General features: G+C 39.0%; 1 protein-coding gene across 1 annotated transcript in view; it reads right to left on the reverse strand.

Annotated features, from left to right (window-relative positions):
- NIPAL2 (NIPA like domain containing 2) overlaps positions 1-21,720 on the reverse strand; it is a 72,549-nt gene that overhangs the window by 20,038 nt on the left and 30,791 nt on the right. The window contains exons 4-5 of the mRNA XM_065895630.1: positions 15,323-15,382; positions 2,773-2,894 (exon numbers count right to left, since the gene is read on the reverse strand). Coding sequence (XP_065751702.1) covers positions 2,773-2,894; positions 15,323-15,382 — 182 coding nt within the window. The remainder of the gene's footprint in view (positions 1-2,772; positions 2,895-15,322; positions 15,383-21,720) is intronic.

A 21,720-nucleotide genomic window follows, 5' to 3' on the forward strand; every position in this document is an offset into this window, starting at 1 on the left:
TCAAGATCTTAGTATGTAATTGATAACTTCTAGAGTCTTTAGAGATGCAACATATAATGGATTAAATTCCAAACTGAGATAAACTAAGATAATATAGATCTATTCCCCTAAGAGTCTAATGCCAATAGTGCTATCCAAATGTGACTTTATTAAAGGTTTATTTTATGCTATCTTATAAATATCTGGAATTATTTATATTTTTGGCAACATTTACTTTCAAATATACTTTCATTATTTTACAGGAATATGGGTGTCTCCCAGGACTATAAAATTCCTGCTTCAGGAATTCTCCTCTGTATTCTAGGTGGCTAATAAGTTGAATGGATTGTGAATAAATGAATGAATGAAGAGCTAACTTTGGACAGTGGAAACATGCAATTAATTTCATAGTACTTTTTTCGTGGAGCTATAAGGTTTAAAAAGGTAGTTTTGTTCTTTTAAAATGTTTTCTATGGTGTTAAAATGATATAACATACATCATCATCAAACAATGCTGTTTATTCCAGGAAATAAGTCTTGATGCATCTTTAATCTCCAAAGGATTCAGCTCAGGCTTTTAATTTTCTGGTCATAGACTCTGTGACCCTTTTCTTACCGGATGAAGAATTTGCTTTGCTTGTAGGCAAAGAATAATAATGTGTTGGTAGGACATCAAGTCTAGACTACCATGACATGCTCAATGAGCCCTTCTAGTGCTTAGATTTGATTGATGAAAGCCTTAATAGTTAAAGGACTGGGTATGGTGGACAAGTAGGAAGATAAAATAGGGGAGGGGGAGACACAAAGTATGACGGACCTGAGGAAACCTACTCTGAATTGGGAAGACCAATCCTAAAGTTTGATGGAGGGCAGGGGTAAGCGGAACCTTCCAATTTAAGAGAGGAGGGAGTTTAGGGGAAAAGATATTGAGTTCAGTTTCTGAGATGTTACTTTTGCAAAATCTATGGAACATCCAAGCAGGGACGAGTAATAAGTAGACAGATGAGAACAGAGCTTTGCAGCTTAGAAGAGATCTGGGAAGGAGATGCAGGTCTGGATTTGGAAGTCTTTCTAAAGAATGATGGTGGTGGAGTGGGCAATGAGATCACCTTAAAAAACCCTGGACGAGTTTGTAGCACAAATAGATAAAGAGTGGATGGCAGAAGAGAAGGAGTTACCTACCAAGAGCCTGGGATGGACTGATCAGAGAGGAGGAAGAGAAACAGGGAAAACAAACCAAGGAAGCCCGGGAAGAGAGAGATGCAAGGAGAAGAGAGTGGACCATCAGGAAGTGCTGCAAAAGGCTCAACAAGAATCAGGACCAAAAAAGGCAATTCCACTTGGTAATTTGTGTGGAGGGGGCTACTAGCTTAGGACGAGTGAGGAGTGACCAGGAGCTGAGAAAGTGGAGGGGAATAAATCTTTGGTGGTGTTTAGAAGGGAAATAGGATAGTTTATTAAAGGGGGTGTAGAGTGTGAGGAATGTTTTTAAACAGTCTCTGTTGAGTAAGAGAAAGAAGTACAGTGAGAGACTATAAAAAGAAAAGCCCTATAAACACTTGTGTCACAGTGGTCAGAATTGTATATCAGAGATGGTAAAATATATAGGATTCTTGTCATACGACTAGGAAGGGCCACACCATAGTGTAATACCACGCAGTTCCTGCTGTAATATCCTGAGTTACATCACACTGAGAGCAAAGCTCGCCACGTCTCTGCAAATGCCAATGTCACACATTTAAATAATAGGTATACAGCAGGATCATAGTATTTTACCTGTTTCAATGGCAGAGCACTGGACCAGATAGTTTTTTGAGGTCACTTCTAACCCTAAAAATGTTTGACTCTGTGTGCTTTGATTATTTTTATTGAATTCACAACTCTTGATACTTTACCAATTCGATTCTTGGTTAAATGCTCATTTAGACAATCCCAGTTTTCTTCTTACTGCCTGCCCTTCCTAGAATATTTTTATTCTCCAATCTAAACTGACTTCTGTAACAAGTTACATACCAACCATTTCAATCACATTCTCTGTACCAGGGGTCCCCAATCCGCGGGCCTCAGACCTCTACTGGTCTGCACAGCAGGAGGTGAGTGGTGCGAGAGCAAGCGAAGGTTCATCTGCCGCTCCCCATCGCTCCCCATCACTCACATTACTGCCTGAACCATACCCCCACCCCCCCTCCGTGGAAAAATTGTCTTCCATGAAATGGGTCCCGGGTGCCAAAAAATTTGGGGACCACCGGATACAGCCATTGCATCAAATAAAATATCCCAATTAGTGGCTTCCAATTTCTACATCAGCTCATTCTGTTCTCTCTTTTACACATCTCTCAGTATTGTCCTACCCGCTGTTTGCTTCTCCTAAGACAGGCTACTGCACTGGTCTCAAAGAAAGCTTTCTTGAAGGGAATACCTATCTTGGATAAAATTCAGTGAAGTAAAATGTGTCTTCAGGTACTTTCCTTTGACCTGGGAAAAGAGTTTTTTTGTTTGTTTGTTTTTACTCTGAATTGTCCTAAAATATGTTGCTCTGGAATTTGCCGGATTAAATTCCATTAAATTGTGGAAATTGTTCCAGTGATAGGTCACCCCCAAGGACAGAATGCCAGGGAAATGGGGGTGCTTTTATTTAGTGTTTGAAATACTTTAGTACTGGTCAAATATATTTACATTTTAATGAGATATTAATGCTGAGAAGAAAAGATTATATTAGTTTTCCAGCATCTGCGTGTACCAGTGGTCTAGATAATATTGCCTCTGTAACAGTAAAATTTTTAGAATTCTTACCCCGTAGGTCATGAATTGCCAGCCAACAAAGGAATACTGTACTGTTCTTGCAGAGATATCCTGAGTTATATTTGGAGCAAAGTTCACCAATAAATATGTTCCTGCAAATGCCAGTGTCATACCTTTAAATAAAATTGAAAAGACAAACAAGTTGAAAAGGGACATTTAAGCCTTTTTGTTTATGTAAACATTACCTATAGACTAAGCATTACTCGTAAAGGTCCATGTCTATTAAAATACGATTCATCAAACCATCCCCAGATAGCATCATGCATTCACCCGACGGCATTACCTTTAAAGGGGGATAAGGGCTAGGGAATGGATGCGGTAGGACATAAATTCTGATTTTTCTCTGTCGTTCCAGATGAATCCTGGCTTCTTCAGAGAAGCTTTCCTCAAAGATGGGGAAGATCAGAACGCATGCATATGGAGACATGAAAACACATCCAACCTGGCTGTTTGTTTCCACATGGACCAGTAAGTGCAGGATGAAGCTAGATCCATCTAGATCTAGATGGCAGAGCCCAGAGAGTGTGGAAATCCATCACCTGATGATGATCTACTCTGCACGTAGTCATCTTTGGGTCTTTTACACACACAAACTTAGGTATTTTACACTTTAAAACTCTGGTAAATGAATACCTTGATCATTGCCATTTATTGGAGTCCTTTTAGCAGAAATAACGAAGGTGAAAGATGACTCTGCTGTAAGATTTATTTGATCCAATTTAAAGTCTAGAATTCCAGGGATAGCTTGGTAAAATACCACATAATAAACCTATGTAGGAATGTGTTACTGTCATCACCTTAACGTTACTTATACTGTAATAATGGAGGAAGGGAATGTGTGGGGGAGGAGTGGCCACAGAAGAAGGGGACTTGCCTTTCCAAATAACATGGAAAACTGCTTATTTATTAATAATTAGCAGCCTGAGAAAAACTGGTTTATGTAGCATTTTTCGGATAGCACACATGAAAACATAGTTCAACCTGTTTCACCATTGAGGTCAGCATTGTTGTGTATATAATTTACAACCAGCATTCACTCCAACCTGAAACAATTTGGTGTGGCTATAAAATCTCACAATTTGAAGACATCAATTTCCTGTTGCTCTTAACCAAATGACTTAGAGTTTTGAACTCTAGTTTCTGAGAATTCATTTGATTTTTTACACAAGCTGGACAGTAGCTATTCATGGTATTGTAGGACCTATAAAATAAGCTTACTCTAATGCAACAATTTATACTGTAATACTTTGTGAAAACAGAAACCATATACACAATTTTAAAAGCTATTTTCTAATGAGAAGTTTTAAAAAGAAAACAATATACATTATTAAGCATTTCAATGAAAGGAAAATAATAAAAACCATACATAAGAACCTGGAAAAAGTTATTGGTCAGCTCTGTCCTTTCTTAGGAAAAAAAAAAAAAGAATTTAGAGAAGAGCTAACACCTATCCTTCTCAAACTCTTCCAAAATACAGCAGAGGGAGGAACACTCCCAAACTCATTCTATGAGGCCACCATCACCCTGATACCAAAACCAGACATGGATGTCACAGAGAAAGAAAACTACAGGCCAATATCACTAATGAACATAGATGCAAAAATCCTCAACAAAATACTAGCAAACAGAATCCAACAGCACATTAAGAGGATCATACACCATGATCAAGTGGGGTTTATCCCAGGAATGCAAGGATTCTTCAATATACGCAAATCAATCAATGTGATACACCACATTAACAAATCGAGGGAGAAAAACCATATGGTCATCTCAATAGATGCAGAGAAAGCTTTCGACAAAATTCAACACCCATTTATGATAAAAAACCCTCCAGAAAGTAGGCATAGAGGGAACTTTCCTCAACATAATAAAGGCCATATATGACAAACCCACAGCCAACATTGTCCTCAATGGTGAAAAACTGAAAGCATTTCCACTAAGATCAGGAACAAGACAAGGCTGCCCACTCTCACCACTCTTATTCAACATAGTTTTGGAAGTTTTAGCCACAGCAATCAGAGAAGAAAAGGAAATAAAAGGAATCCAAATCAGAAAAGAAGAAGTAAAGCTGTCACTGTTTGCAGATGACACGATACTATACATAGAGAATCCTACAGATGCTACCAGAAAACTACTAGAGCTAATCAATGAATTTGGTAAAGTAGCAGGATACAAAATTAATGCACAGAAATCTCTGGCATTCCTATACACTAATGATAAAAAATCTGAAAGTGAAATCAAGAAAACACTCCCATTTACCATTGCAACAAAAAGAATAAAATATCTATGAATAAAACTACGTAAGGAGACAAAAGACCTGTATGCAGAAAACTATAAAACACTGATGAAAGAAATTAAAGATGATACAAATAGATGGAGAGATATACCATGTTCTTGGATTGGAAGAATCAACATTGTGAAAATGACTCTACTACCCAAAGCAATCTACAGATTCAGTGCAATCCCTATCAAACTATCACTGGCATTTTTCACAGAACTAGAACAAAAAATTTCACAATTTGTATGGAAACACAAAAGACCCCAAATAGCCAAAGCAATCTTGAGAACGAAAAACGGAGCTGGAGGAATCAGGCTCCCTGACTTCAGACTATAGTACAAAGCTACAGTAATCAAAGAGAGCATGGTACTGGCACAAAAACAGAAATACAGATCAATGGAACAGGATAGAATGCCCAGAGATAAACCCACGCACATATGGTCACCTTATCTTTGATAAAGGAGGCAGGAATGTACAGTGGAGAAAGGACAGCCTCTTTAATAAGTGGTGCTGGGAAAACTGGACAGGTACATGTAAAAGTATGAGATTAGATCACTCCCTAACACCATACACAAAAATAAGCTCAAAATGGATTAAAGACCTAAATGTAAGGCCAGAAACTATCAAACTCTTAGAGGAAAACATAGGCAGAACACTCTATGATATAAATCACAGCAAGATCCTTTTCAACCCACCTCCTAGAGAAATGGAAATAAAAACAAAAATAAACAAATGGGACCTAATGAAACTTAAAAGCTTTTGCATAGCAAAGGAAACCATAAACAAGACCAAAAGACAACCCTCAGAATGGGAGATAATATTTGCAAATGAAGCAACAGACAAAGGATTAATCTCCAAAATTTACAAGCAGCTCATGCAGCTCAATAACAAAAATCAAACAACCCAATCCAAAAATGGGCAGAAGACCTAAATAGACATTTCTCCAAAGAAGATATACGGGCTGCCAACAAACACATGAAAGAATGCCCAACATCATTAATCATTAGAGAAATGCAAATCAAAACTACAATGAGATATCATCTCACACCAGTCAGAATGGACATCATCAAAAAATCTAGAAACAATAAATGTTGGAGAGGGTGTGGAGAAAAGGGAACACTCTTGCACTGTTTGTGGGAATGTGAATTGGTACAGCCACTATGGAGAACAGTATGGAGGTTCCTTAAAAAACTAAAAATAGAATTACCATATGACCCAGCACTCCCACTACTGGGCATATACCCTGAGAAAACCATAATTCAAAAAGAGTCATGTACCAAAATGTTCATTGCAGCTCTATTTACAATAGCCAGGACATGGAAGCAACCTAAGTGTCCATCATCGGATGAATGGATAAAGAAGATGTGGCACACATATACAATGGAATATTACTCAGCCATAAAAAGAAACGAAATTGAGCTATTTGTAATGAGGTGGATGGACCTAGAGTCTGTCATACAGAGTGAAGTAAGTCAGAAAGAGAAAGACAAATACCGTATGCTAACACATATATATGGAAGTTAAGGGAAAAAAAGTCATGAAGAACCTAGGGGTAAGGCAGGAATAAAGACACAGACCTACTAGAGAATGGACTTGAGGATATGGGGAGGGGGAAGGGTAAGCTGTGACAAAGTGAGAGAGTGGCATGGACATATATACACTACCAAACGTAAAATAGATAGCTAATGGGAAGCAGCCACATAGCACAGGGAGATCAGCTCAGTGCTTTGTGACCACCTAGAAGGGTGGGATAGGGAGGGTGGGAGGGAAGGAGATGCAAGAGGGAAGAGATATAGGAACATATGTATATGTATAACTGATTCACTTTGTTATAAAGCAGAAACTAACTCACCATTGTAAAGCAATTATACTCCAGTAAAGATGTAAAAAAAAAAAAAAAGATCTTATAATTGTTCAATATTACATTTCTAGGAAGAAGGGATTAAAAAAAAACACTTTTCTAAACTTGGTATAGTAAAGTAGAATAAATGCATAGAATACAATTTCAAAGTCTCAGAGACTTCCAATTTACTTTTGTGAAATCCAGATTTCTTATCTATACTGAGTTCCTCTGCCAGTCATTTCTTTATCTCATCTAACTGTATCTAGTGTCAATTAAATTTCCTTTTTAGAACATTTAGTTTTGAATGGGTAACACACGCGTATGGTAAAAAATTCTAAAGCCACACAAGAGGGATCAGTGAAAAGTTAAATCTCTCTCACACCCTTGGGGCTCACTAGGTCCCTTCCTCAAAGTTAGCTACTGCTGCTGGTTCTTGAGGTTTTCTTTTCAGAGATGTTTTAGGCAGGTGTGTGTGAGAGTGCGTGTGTTTTGGTTTTTTATGCAAATGATAATAGCATATTATACACACTTTTCTGTATCTTGCTTTTTTTCTAATTAACAGAACATCTTTGGAGAATGTTTCACATCATTTTACGTCGGGCGGCCTCATTCTTTCAGAGTCTGCATAGTGTTATTTTGTGGAGGCAGTGGAGGCAGTGTTATTTCCAATATGGTCTCTGTTTCACGTCCTGACACATCCCTCCCTGTTTTACATCTGCTTCCACATTTGCAGACTGTGCCCATTTCCACCAATGTAGATCTTCACTGCATTCCAAAACTCCTTAAAAACAAATAAAATGACTGACGGTTTTCCAATTATCCTTTCAAAGTACTTTTTCACACGTATTATCTCATCTGTACCTCATGTCACTGCAAGACTAGTGAGTAACTCCGTGGCAGCTCAGGAGGTCATACATTCTTTCTGCTTAACAATTTTAATTTCAGCAGCTTCCGACATTTACAAAGGCAGTTCTGGATAGCTGCTACCTGTCATTTGCTTGTCTCTTTGGTGTCATTTTTATTTTTCTGTGTGATTTACTCTCTGCTTCATAAGTCATGTGCACATTGACGTTAACTGTTTAAAAGTGTCGAAGGTAGCCATTAGCAAGTCCTTCACTACATTTCTGTAAAACATATTTGCATCCCACCTTTTTCTAAAAGCGGCATGAAACACCAGTTCCTGTTATTTTTATTTCAATAAAGCCGCAAATATTCCCTCTTTTGAAAGGCGCAGATTTCTGACTTAGAAAACTTGCTAGTTTACCTTTTGTTGGCCCATTTGACCAAAGGAGTACTCTGGAAGTATAAGATCCTAAAGAAAAGAAAGCAGCACTTGACATGCCCTTGGCCCAGGGAAATGGTTAACTGTCAGGTCAAGACCTGGATAGGAGAAGTCTAATCCAAGCTGAGACCAGCTCCACAGACTTCGAATTTCACTGCTACCGTTAGCTGGAAGGGCCCGGGCAAGTCGTTTATCCCTCTGTGATGCAGTGTCCTCATTTCTAGGTACAAATTAACTTATCATACCTGCTAGACTCCAGGAATCTGGCTCTGCAAGAGGCCAGTCTGGGGAGCTGAAGATGTTTGAAAGCTCATCTGGAGACCTGATGTGACAAAGGACCCTGGGACAGATCCAACTTAGGATGCGGACTGCCAAGGGTCAAAGACCATCTGAGTCAAGCTTCAAACTTAATCCAAACTTGTATCTCTAATATTGTAGCTTAAGGATGACTAGGGACTGTCCCTGGGGCTGTCTCTACAGGGTTAACAACTCAATTTGAGAATAGAAGGGCAGGATAGGAAGGACTTGGCTGGCATCTCCTGACTGCCTAGTGAAGACTTCTCTCCACTGGTCTTAAAAGAAGGCAAAAGAAAGCAAAGGACATAACTGAGAGAACACAGGGAAGAAGAAACACTACCAGCACTATGTTTGCTACCCACTACTAGCCTCAGGGAACTGGCGCACAAAGCACCAAGAGCTGGCTATTGGAGGGGACCAAAGGTGGAGCAGTCGGGCAGCAGTGGGTAAGCTGCAGGTGGGGGTCAACCATGGGATGCTGGACATGACCCACGATACAGGGATGTGGCCTCATCTACTACCCTCATGCCCAGACCTGCAGCAAATACATTTTCTCATCAAATATGACTCAAGTCACATAAAAGTCTATAATGATCTGATGGGAGTTTCAGATTTAGCTTGATACAGTACAAAGTATTAATAAAATCTCTTCCTATAAACTTGTCATATGTACAAAGCAGGGAAACAAACTCATCCCTGCTCTTTATAGCAGATAGACTAGTATCCTGGGAGGGCAAAGGAAAGTATCATTCTTTTTTTTTTTTTTTTTTTTTTTTTTTTTGTGGTACGCGGGCCTCTCACTGCTGTGGCCTCTCCCGTTGCGGAGCACAGGCTCCGGACGCGCAGGCTCAGTGGCCATGGCTCATGGGCCCAGCCGCTCCGCGGCATGTGGGATCTTCCCGGACCGGGGCACGAACCCGTGTCCCCTGCATCGGCAGGCGGACTCTCAACCACTGCGCCACCAGGGAAGCCCAAGTATCATTCTTTTTAAGTGATGTTCTTAAAACTATAGATTTCATAGACAATTGTGGCTGACATGAGAGTTATATTATGATCACCGTCATACAGAAATGTGATGAAAATAAAAACTATAATAGTAATAGCTAATACTTAGCACAATTCTAAATGCTTTATACACATATAATAATTCTTACAAAAAAGCCTGCAAAAAATAACTATACCACCATGTTACTATACTAACATATACTATATGTATATTATGTATTATATAATATATAACATTGGATACTGTTAAAGTATTACTAGCCACATTTGACATAGGAGAAAATTGAGTCACAGAAGGAATAACTCTCTTGACTGGGATTTTCTAGCTAAGCGGAGAGCTTGGATTGGAACCTAGGTAACTTATTCTCAGTGATTACACTCTTCTACCTCTTGTATGCACGATGGACCAGAGCTGACGAACGGACAACTCACGGCTGTCCTTCACATTGTAGTCTCAGTGAGTGGCACCCAGGAGTTGTACTGACCATAACCTGAGGCTGGATGAAGCATCCCCACTGGGGCTAGAAGGAACTGACTCCTCCTGGCAGTGTTCCCTGGGGTCCCTGACTGGCCCTGAGGTTCCTTTAGAACAGCGTCTCCAAACTGGTGTTCCCTAGAGCCCAGTTTCATAAGATGGACCCTCCACCAAAAAAGGTCTCAAGTCAAATCTATTTGGAAAGAGGTGAGTTAAACCAAGTTAAATGGTTCTTTTACTGGAAGACCCCTGAGATCCTCAGTGTGTTAGTGTTCATTGTGAATCTCCTTCGGGAGGATATGGCTGTAATATTTTCTAAACATATTTGACCATTTATATCATCCTGAAGTAGTGTTTTGAGGAATGTTTTATACTCTGAGAAATGCCTGACATTTAACTGGATCCAGCTGTGAGAATGCAGCCTCTGTTTCAAGAGGCTACTGAAGTTCTGTTGCAAAAGTCTCCTATAGATACTTGTGGACTGAAGTTGAAATATAAAAGTGGTGGAAGGGAAAACAGCCTAGAAGCAGGCTTCCCCTTATGCTTCTGTTCACCGGCATCTCCAACCTGCTGAGTTCCTCACCTGTGCAAGCCTTGGATTCTAGGGTCTACTTGCACAGTTCTTCCTCAACTGACATCTGATTTCCCAGCCCACCCTTCTCCTTAAGTAAAACCTGAAATCTCCTTTAATTTTGTCCCCACTCTCCGGCTCAATGCCGGCTAGTGTTAACCGCCTTTTAGCTAGCTTCTGGAATCTGGCTTGACCTGACTTCTGGTAGCCATAAGAGTTTTAAAAATTCAGCTAACCTGATGTCAACCAACACTGCTGGCTGGTTCTCTTGGAGCCTGCAATATGCCTCCTGATCAATGGGGGTCCAGCTATTGCTTTTGTGGGTTACCAGGAGTCACAGCATAAACTGGACCTCTTAACACCAAAGGATGCCTTCCCCTCAGTACAATCTTTCCAGATTCCCTAGGCTGAAGGCAGCTAAATCCTGAAGGAGCCCTGGATTGGGAAGTCTCAAAAATACAGTGAATCCAAATGGTTCTGAATCTAGCATCAGAAAGTCTACCTTTCTTGAGGCAGTTTTAAGACCAAATAGCCAATCTGTCCTCTCAACCAGAAATGATGGTTCGTTTGGCTAGATCTGCATTCTAGATACTGGCTTCAAACCAAGCTGACCTCTAGTGTGGGAATAGGAAGGAAGGAGGTGGTTTTTGTCTCACTATTAATCTCTTGACGTTCTATCTGGGGAAACCATTTATAGGTGACTTGAAATAATCAAGTTACTGGTCTCTGGAGAGTGCTGATGAATTGACTATAATTTTTCTTTTTATGATGACGCTATCTGGATTAAATCAACTAGGATCTCACAGACTATTAGATTCAGGATTTTTGATGACTAAGGGCGAAGAGGGGGAAAATACTATAGTTCTGGCTGCTTGAAGGGGAGAGAAATTTGGTGCTTTTTAGAGGAAAAATAATCATTAAAATAATTTAAAATTATTAATCCACTAAGAATCAGAGCACAGTCCAAAGCCTGTCATTGAGTTAATAATAGTTGGCGATTCCTTTCAGACATAGCTTTTGTGAGGTCATTTTTTGAGGCTAGTCCTGAAATGCTTCATAGCCACAGAGTAACATTTGGCAATAAATTAATTCAGCTTGTTTCCACATGGTCCAAAAAAATCTTCATTTGTTCCATCATGAAAAACAAACTTTCATTTGCTTGAAGCAGGGAAAAGTAAATGATTTTCTTTTGCACATTTTGACAATTTAGTTTTTAGCATGCTTATACGTTAATCTTTCAAAAAATGCCATTAACTACTCTTTTCCCTGTTTGATTTTAGTCCCTGTAAAGAAAAAAAAGCATTTTTAGCTTTTAACGGAAAAAGCCAAATTTTCTCAAGGCAACAGCAATACAGGCCCAAAGAAAATACAGGTGACTTAACACATTACTGAGTACGGTTGGGGAAAAGTCCTTCCCCAAGCATGAAATGGGTTATTACATCTTAGATCATGATAATTGTATGATATTGCTGTTTGGAAGCATGGGTATGGAATCGGTGACTAAATCCTTTCTTATTCCTGTGACTCTAGTTTCAAGTCAAGAATCGGTCACTTGTAATTACAGTATGAAACAAATGTGACATCAGACATATCCCTGCTCAAAAAGCATTAAGTTAAAAGGCTAAAAAAACTCAGCCAGAGTTGTGCGAAATGTTACCTGGATTGCTAATGTTCGTTAGGATATCCTAGTCAAGGTTTCCTCTCATGAACCAGTAGTGGTGGGTGGTGGTGTTAGTAATAAGGATAATAATAGCTGACATTATTGAGGACTTATTACATGACAGACCCCATTCTCAGAGACTTACATACATGAACTCATTTAATCCTATGAGATAGGTAATACTTCATTTTAAGGTTGAGGAAATGAGGCTTAAAGAGACTAAGTAACTTAGCAAAGGTCACATAGCTCTCTGACGCTAGAGACTTACCCTCACCCATTATGCTATAGTTAAATCAGGCTGCCATTATTAGAACACTGGTCCACCACTGACTAATTATTTGACCTTGGTTAAGGTATTTAACCTAAGTATCAGTTCTATAAATGGATTGTTCCTACATTTAAATGAGGTGGTTCATGTAAAACACAGTACCTGAAAGGGGTAAATACTTGATAAATGTTGACTGTTATTAAAGTAAGAGAAATTAGCAAAGAATCAAAGAATTAATAGAGGGGTTTTTTTGTTTGTTTGTTTTTTGCGGTACGCGGGCCTCTCACTGTTGTGGCCTCTCCCGTTGCGGAGCACAGGCTCCGGACGCGCAGGCTCAGCGGCCATGGCTCACGGGCCCAGCCGCTCCGCGGCATGTGGGATCTTCCCGGACCGGGGCACGAACCCGTGTCCCCTGCATCGGCAGGCGGACTCTCAACCACTGTGCCACCAGGGAAGCCCTAATAGAGGTTTTTGTTTGTGTTTTTTTTATGTGTGTATGTGTGTGTGTTTCCTATTTCTTATGTTTTAGTATTACCTCTTGGTAATGAAGTTGATCACAGAAATAATGCCAATTTAATTAACAGGGCTTTACATTTCTCAAAGTGCATGTATCAATTATCCAATGTGACCCTTAAAACAGTCTTCTAGGGACTTCCCTGGCCGTCCAGTGGTTAAGATTCCACGCTTCCACTGCAGGGGGCGCGGCTTCCATCCCTGGTTGGGGAATAAGATCCCGCATGCTGCGTGCCGCGTGCCAAAGATTAAAAAACAAACAACCCCCTCCCCCCAAAACAGTCGTCTATATTTGTCAGCAAACTGAGGCTTAGAGAAGTTAAGTAATACGTTGGCCACACAGTTGATAGCAGAAGTTGAATACAGATTTGAACCCTTGAGAGTGAGTTTAATTTATATCCTTTGATGTCGAGCTAGTATACTGCTTTTAGCAACGTTTAGTTGGTCGGGTTTTCTAAGTAGAAAATCAAATCATTGGCACCTATTGATATTTCTGTTTCTTCCCTTTCTATAGTTATGACTTGCCTTAATTTTCTCCCTAATCCTCATTGGCAGTGGTTGTAGTACAGTATTACATAGAAACTTGCCTTACTTTTTTTGTACCTTTGTCAACACTTCTCATGTCATTCCCTCTGTATGTCTTTCTCCAAATGCTTGGATGTGGCCCATGCCTGTCCTATTCAGCTGTCAGAACTGATTCAAATGGTACCTCTGCTGTAGAAAATTCTCTCTGAGCTTCCCAGCTAGAGTAATCTCTCTTTATTCTAAACTAGGGGTTCTCAACCGGAGGCAATTTTGCCCCCCCAGGGGAGATTTGACAGTGTTTGAAGTCATTTTTGGTAGTCATAACTGGGGCAAAGTGTGCTACTGGCATCTACTGGGTAAAGGCCAAAAGGGATGCGGCTGAACACCTTACCACACACAGGACAGCCCCCTAGGATGAAGAATTATCCAGCCTAAAATGTTAGTAGTGCTGAGGTTGAGAAACCCAGCCGTAAACTAAAGGCTCAAGGCATTATGATACATATTATCTTCTGCTTTGAAAAAAATGTGTTTTTGTATATATTTTATCATTGACTGTATTATCTGAAGGCAGGGATTCTGTCTTAATCATCTTTTTATCACCAGGGTTCACGATAATTGGCAAGTTTTCCTTTATATCCATCTGTATTACCTCATTAAATACCTTACATTTATTTAAACATTAACCAACCATTAACTACAAAAGATGACATATGTTAGATTAAATGATTTAAAGTTCCCTAAGACTTTTGATAAATGAGAAACATAATGTAGGACCTAGTTGTTTTAATCTATAAAACTCAGGCATCTTATTTCTGATTCCATACAACCTCCCCAAATGAGTCCATAAACATAGTACGAAAAAAGAGTACAGAAAAATAATATATTTGAATTCACATATGAATGCATTTGGAAAAACATTTTAACCATGAAAATTTGACAATGTTGACTAAAAACTCTACTCGCAGAATCAAACCAAGGAGGAAAAAGAAAAAGTGAAAACTCTTTCAAGACACTAGGCTCAAGGGAAACATGATCAGGGAAACAAATGTTCAACATACCAACACTGGTGTCACATTTAAGCTCAAAATTTTTTAAAAATGATCTTTTTGGAACTGAGTAGACATAGATTTATTTAAAGTTTCTAAAGTATTATACTCATTATCATATGTCAGCGGTAATTCAGACAGGATTCTGTCAAGGAAGAAAATATGAAGCTCTATAATTCTTCTCACTAATGATATTTCCAACGAGAGGTAGAAGATACGATCAATATGTGATGGCTTTGCCATATAGCGGAAATCTTTTACAGCCAGGAAGGCTACTGTGATTTTCCATTAATAGCTGTATTTCTAAATAAAATTTTGAAGATCAACATTCTATGTTACTTTTGGAAAGGGCTAAATAGAAATTAGGCAGTTATTTGGTGCATCTAATTTTTGTATGTGGTTTTCATTTTTATGTAGCACTTTCATACAACAATCTATCAAATATGTCCTATGAAGTGGAATACTCTATTAGGTAACACAGATGTTTTCTTGGATTTTATTATGTTCATAAAAATTTCGTAACATTCATAATAATAATACTGTAAAATAATGATTTGCTGTGGTCAATGGCATGGGCAGAGGGTATAATGAAGGTGCACGTATTTCTTGTCAAAGAGCAGATGGCAGTTCCGAGATAGAATAATGTTCGCCTCTAGATGAGACTATATCCATTTCAGTAATTTGTTGCCTGTTTTTAAAACACATATTTTTATTGGATAGGATTATTTATTTCCTCGTCAAGCAGTGTTTTAATTACATGAATTAAATAATTACTTACCTAGTAAATCTGAGGCTCTCAAATTTTCTTTCAGAAACATAACAGAAATAATGGCACTACCTAGAAAGAAAATGGCCATTAGTGGTGTTTCCAAATATAAAAACATATATTATGCAATGCCATTTGAAAGGAGTTAAGTAGTCTTAGGCCTGACTAGCTGTGTCCTGGTCAGAGACACCTGGCGGCTGGGGCTGTGAAGATGGCCTCTTGCCCCTCATGGTTGAGGATTCATGGAAATTGGCGTGGATTACAATGAACCTACGACAGTGACTGGGAGAGTGCATGGTATACAGTGAGGGCTTAATAAGAGTTTACTAAATGAATGAATGTAGAGGAAAGGAAGGAAGGAAGGAAGGAAAGAAGGAAGGAAGGAAGGGATGGAAAGGCAGAAAGAGATAGAAGGGAAGGAAAGAAGAAAGGATGAAAAGGAGGAAGTCTTAACTTTAAATATATTCCAAACGGAAACATTATTTCCCATCATCTCCTCCCATAATCCCTATTCCAGGGATACCTCTATTGAACACCAGGATCCTAAGACTCCTCCTGGTATCCCCTCTCCTTCACACCACACATCCAACAGGTTACTGGGTCTTTTAAGTCTGGATTTCATTGTCTCTCAAGTCCATCCCCTCTTCATTCCCTTGTCATGGTCCAGGTCAGCTTCATCTCAGGCTTAGACCGTTAAAGTAGCTTCCCTCTGGAGCCTCCCATTTCACTACCCCTTCCCCACAGCACTAGGAGTCGTCTTTCTAAAATGGAAATCTAATGTAAAACCACAGCTTTAAAACCTCTTAATGGCTTCTAGCCATCCAGAGACAAAGGCCAAACTACTAAGCATGACACGAAAAGACAGCTGTGATTTTACTCCTAACAATTTCCTTGCCACGTTTGCCCTCGATCTCTTTTATATTCTATGTCCACTCTTACTAAAATAATCATAATTCCCAGAACCCCTATTGAGTTTCATGCTAACGGACTTTTTTTTTTTTTTTTTTTTTTATGCGTTACGCGGGCCTCTCACTGTTGTGGCCTCTCCCGTTGCGGAGGACAGGCTCCGGACGCGCAGGCTCAGCGGCCATGGCTCACGGGCCCAGCCGCTCCGCGGCATGTGGGATCTTCCCAGACCGGGGCACGAACCCGTGTCCCCTGCATCGGCAGGCGGACTCTCAACCACTGCGCCACCAGGGAAGCCCCTAACGGACTTTTATATAAGCTATTCCCTGGGCAACTCTGTCTCCATCTTTCACCCAACTCTAGACTCAAGCATCACTTCTGGATTCCCCCAGACCGAGTTGACCACTCCACCCATATGTGTGATTACCCCTTATAATATATAACTTTTTCGTTACACTTAGGATTTTTTTTGCCTGTCTCCTGCAAAAGGTTATCAGTTCCTTTTACCCTGAGATATGCCTTATTCTTTGAAGATCTCCCATGTGTAGTTAGTACTCAGCACATAAATAAAAGTGTTGGTGGGATCTCCTGCATTTGCTGACCCTTGTGATGTTGAAGACCCTCTTTCCCATTATTGATGCTACTGAAACCTCAGCCTTACAACTGTGCCATGACCTACTGCTATGGCCTCAGGTGTGTGTGGGGTAAGCTGAATCTGAGCTGTTCCTCTTATGGAGTCACGAGTAGAGGCAAGGGAAGATCCAAATTTGCAATAATACAAAAACAAAAAACAATTATCTGTATTTTAAATATTTGACAAAAACTATTAGTTGAATTTCTTATTTTTTTTAAAGCAAAAATACAGAAAGAAAAATCATTATAAAATAATCTCATCATCTAGGAAAGAACCACAGTTAATATGTTTGTGTGTTTATTTCCCTCTGGTTGAGATCAAACTGTAAGGCAAAATTTCTTTTCTCAGTTTCCTCAGTTACTGTATTACCATTTGCCATGTCATTAAAAATTCTTCATAGATAAAATTTTAATGAATCTGAATTATAATACATTAAATCAGTGAAGCTTGAATGTAACTATATCTGGTGCTCTGGGAATTGATTTAAAACAAAATAAAATCCACGCCAGAACACTCATTCAGGATAAGCTGGAATCCACATATGTTTTTTCCATCTTTTTTTCAACCTAGCTCTCTCTCATTCAAGTTGAGCTATGTCCTTGCAAAGTTTTCCTGAGCAGGTTATTTATAGGAATGGGGGCTTTCACACAAAATAAACAGAGCATGGGAAATGTCCACCAAGCATGAGTTTATTGTGTGGCATGGCTTTAAAACATTAAAGCAGTATCTTCTGAAGATAAGTTAATGTAGAGCTATGTAGCCCGTTACATTAAGAATTGAGTTTGGGACAAGCATAAAAATGTATGATAAATTTCTATTTCAGATTTGGACCGCATAATTCATGGAAACTAATTTCACATGTTAGAGCATTAGAAAAGTATAAAAGTGTATACTAAAGTATAAAAATCAAGACCTCACTCCCATTACTGACTTCTTGTGTAATTAGGTAAGGAGTGTTCCCAAGTGGAGGGAGATAGATTAACAACAAAAAATAGGTGAGGTATCATTACACTAACACATACCAAACGCATTGCATTATAACAATACTTGAACTGACCATTTCACAGCAAAGGATTCCAATAAGAAGGTAGACATTGCTTACATGGAATAAGGAAATTTTAGAGCTAATAGTAGACAGAGAGATAATCTACTCTAGGTTCTAAACTTTATAATTGGGAAACTGAGGTCCAAAGAAACTGATCCATTCATCTAACAAACATTTATATAACAGCACAGCTGGAACCAGCATGCATATTTGCTCATTCCAGTCCAGAGCTCTTTCTAGTACACGACACTCCATTTCTCTCTTGGAGTAAGAAAGGCATCATTTTCCTTCTCTTCTTGTTGCTAAGCCACCATCTCATAAATAATTTCACTTTCAGAAGGAAGAGGGAAGAATGTTATGTAGGAGATAATTTCACTGCTGAAAGCAAAAAGGACATGACTGGTAACAATAAAATTGAAATATACCATAAGCATCAAATTATATTAATTGACATAAAATAGAGTTTTATGAAACATAAATATGCTACCTTTACTTTCTGAAAGAATTTATATGTCTGATGTATTTTTTTTAAGTTTTAAGAGAACGTGATTTTCTCCAAAATTTTCAGATAAGAGAATAAGTTTAGCTATCAAAGAAAGTAATAAAAAGGAACATTCTATTAAGATATATCTACTTATAACTCATTTATCTTGCAAAACATGGTTAAAATGAGAGCTGTGCTGAGAAAAAGACAGTTTCTGAGCAACAGCTAATAACATGACTTCTAAGAACAGAAGTAAATTTTTTAAATGAGAAAAGATAAATAAACTGAAGTGCTCCCATATATATTTGCAATCAGAGATCTGTCAAACTCAACCCTGTCTAGTTGCTGCTACATCAACAACCATTGCCTAATAAACATGTACAACGGGGGAAAAACTATTACTCTTTTATTCCTATAGTAAAATTTAATATTTAAAAAGAGAGTATTTCAAGATCAATAGTTCAAAAGCATTAAAACAGAACACACTTGTAACTTATTAAACTATAGTTTACCACTGAGCGCTAACTTCAGCACTCAGAGTTTTGTGTACATTTTTGACTACAGGCATATTTGGGCAGAGGTTTGTGAATCCTTTTCCATCCTGGCCTTCACAGGACATGGGTCTACACGGAGAGTGCTCCCAGACACTGGTCTATACAGCGTGATCCTGGACACTGGAGTTAAATTCGTTACACAGTGAGGCATTGTGACCACAATGATCATAATGCATTAAAAAAAAAGGTAAAAGGAGCATATGAAAGATAACATACCAAAATTCAAACAGTGGTTATGGGGAAAAAAATATAGTAGGGGGACTTCCCTGGTGGTCCAGTGGTAAAGAACCTGCCTTCCAATGCAGGGGACACAGGTTCGATCCCTGGTTGGGTAACTAAGATCCCACATGCCATGGGGCAACTAAGCCCGCACGCCACAACTACTGAGCTCGCGCGCCTCAACTAGAGAGCCGGTGTGCCGCAAACTAGAAAGCCCACGCGCCCTGGTGCCCGTGCGCCACAACTAGAGAGAAGCCTGCGCACCACAACAAAGAGCCCGAGCCTCGATGAAAGATCCCACATGCCTCAATGAAGACCCCGCATGCCACAACTAGACCTGATGCAGCCCGCCCCCCTAAAAGAAAGTAAATAAATAAAATAAATAAATATAAAAAAAAGAAATAAATGATCAATTAAAAAAATATAGTAGGAATACTCTGTAAGAGGAAAGGACAAAGAAGTTTTTTCTAGTATTTTCTTTGGTTCAAAAGAGTGCACCCATGGGGCAGTGTATTAAGGTAGTCACTTGGCCTTCATCATAATACTTTATGGTCAGGAGAATCTCAGCAACAATTATAATGGACTGACTCCTACTGGTGAGTCATCTATACTCTTTTCAGCCATTAAATGTCACTTGGTTTAACAACCAGGATGGAGACGATTTCCTGTCAAGGTTGATGCAAGGAAACTTACATTTGGGCATTCTGATTCGGATTTCTAGATGAAAACAGATAGAGGCCTAGCAAGATCCCCGTGGCTTCAGCTGAACCAGGTCTAGGCATAGGGGAGGTGCCAGTCCCAAGGGTAAACATGTGCCCTGATGTTGAGCTCCCTAATGCTTCCTGATCTACGTAGGAATAAACCTTCGTTTCATCTTCATTCACCTCCACTCTGACATCACAAGAGCTGGCTGTAATTATGGAAGAGTTACTTACATTAATGTGGTCAAGAGTTGGCATATGACAGTTCAGATAGGATGTACAAACTTGATTTAGATTATCTTCTGTAATAGCTACTAATGGGGATTAGTAAACCAGAAGTTAAGCATCAACGTTCTATATGTTAGCAATTAAACTCAAGGGTAGACTTTTACATGTGAGTTTAGATTTTTGTGTCTGTAGAGTAACAGGTAAATTGGCATTCCTTTTTTCAATTTTCAACATTAAGATATATGTGCACATTTTACTTAAATTCCCTTTCTCCCCAGATAATAATTTTTTTATTAAAGGTTTAAGAGCACAGAAGAGACTTCAGTAACTATTTAAATGTGTTATGGTATGGCTATTTTTAAATGAGTTTGTCCACATTTATTTACTTCCCTCCATTTTTTACCCTTTTATGACCACCTCTAAAAAGACAAATTTAACCCAAAGTTTTAAAAATCAATTACACTTTACTTAAATGTGATTATGGATATGATATTCTTATCTGATAAAGCTGGAAAGAAAAAAACCTTTGGTCCACAGGTCACGAACTCACATGCCTCCAGGGGCCAGTTAGGTAATCCTCTAAAGAAGAAAGAATAATGAGGGTGGTGGGCTGTAGCGATGAGGGGCTGTGGAGCGGTGGTGACCTGGCGTACACAAGATTAGTGAAAGGTGGCAGTCAGAATTCAGCCCTAGCCAACTGCAAGTCCAGTGTTACCAAATCTGATACTTTAAGACAAAAATCCAGTTTTTGTGTATCACTATCCAATTTTTAAACATGGGAAATTAATTTGTATTTTTAAAATACATTCTTTGAGCCAAACAAAACACAACAGTGGCCAGATCTGGTCTACAGGCCACCAGTTTGTAAACTCTGATCTAGTCCACAAATGAAAATGTCATCAGTTTTCCTGCCTGGATATTCAAGTTATTGTTTAACCTCTATGATCTGAAGAGAAAGCAGGGTATACGCTTATAATATAGGAAAGTAGAAGACAAAGTAGTAAAAAAAAAGAGAACCCATGACATGAAAAGAACATATTTATATAATAATGCTACAAACAGATCCTCACATGTAAATATCTGGCTTGTGGTTTCTGACCACTTATAATGGCAACTTTATTGTACTGCTAAAAAGCAAACCCCAAAAGCACTTTCATGTCAGTCACAATCAAGCTTCAAACACGTGGACGCGTTGAGTGTGCTCATGGGCTCAATCAACTCTAGCTGTTTTGAGGTACTGACTTCTCCAAAACGACCGTTCCCCGTTAGTTGTACAATTGGAGGGGAAAAGTATGTCAATTACAGTGAATTCCACGGAATTAGGATTTGAAAATCTGAGGATGTGACACTTTGAAAAATGTTTCTTTATAGAGAGAAAAGTTGTCCCACCATCCATATTGGCAGGAATGAAAGTGTCCAGTAATTCATGTTAATTAAAAAATAGCTAGAGGGTGTGGAGAAAAAGGAAGCCTCCTACCCTCCTACACTGTTGATGGGAATGTAAATTGGTGCAGCCACTATGGAGAACAGTATGGAGGTTCCTTAAAAACTAAAAATAGAGTTGCCATATGATCCAGCAATCCCACTCCTGGGCATACTTCCAGACGAAACTATAATTCAAAGAGATACGTGCACACCC

The sequence above is a fragment of the Phocoena phocoena genome, chromosome 17 (genome assembly GCF_963924675.1).
Source record: "Phocoena phocoena chromosome 17, mPhoPho1.1, whole genome shotgun sequence".
NCBI lineage: Eukaryota > Metazoa > Chordata > Mammalia > Artiodactyla > Phocoenidae > Phocoena > Phocoena phocoena.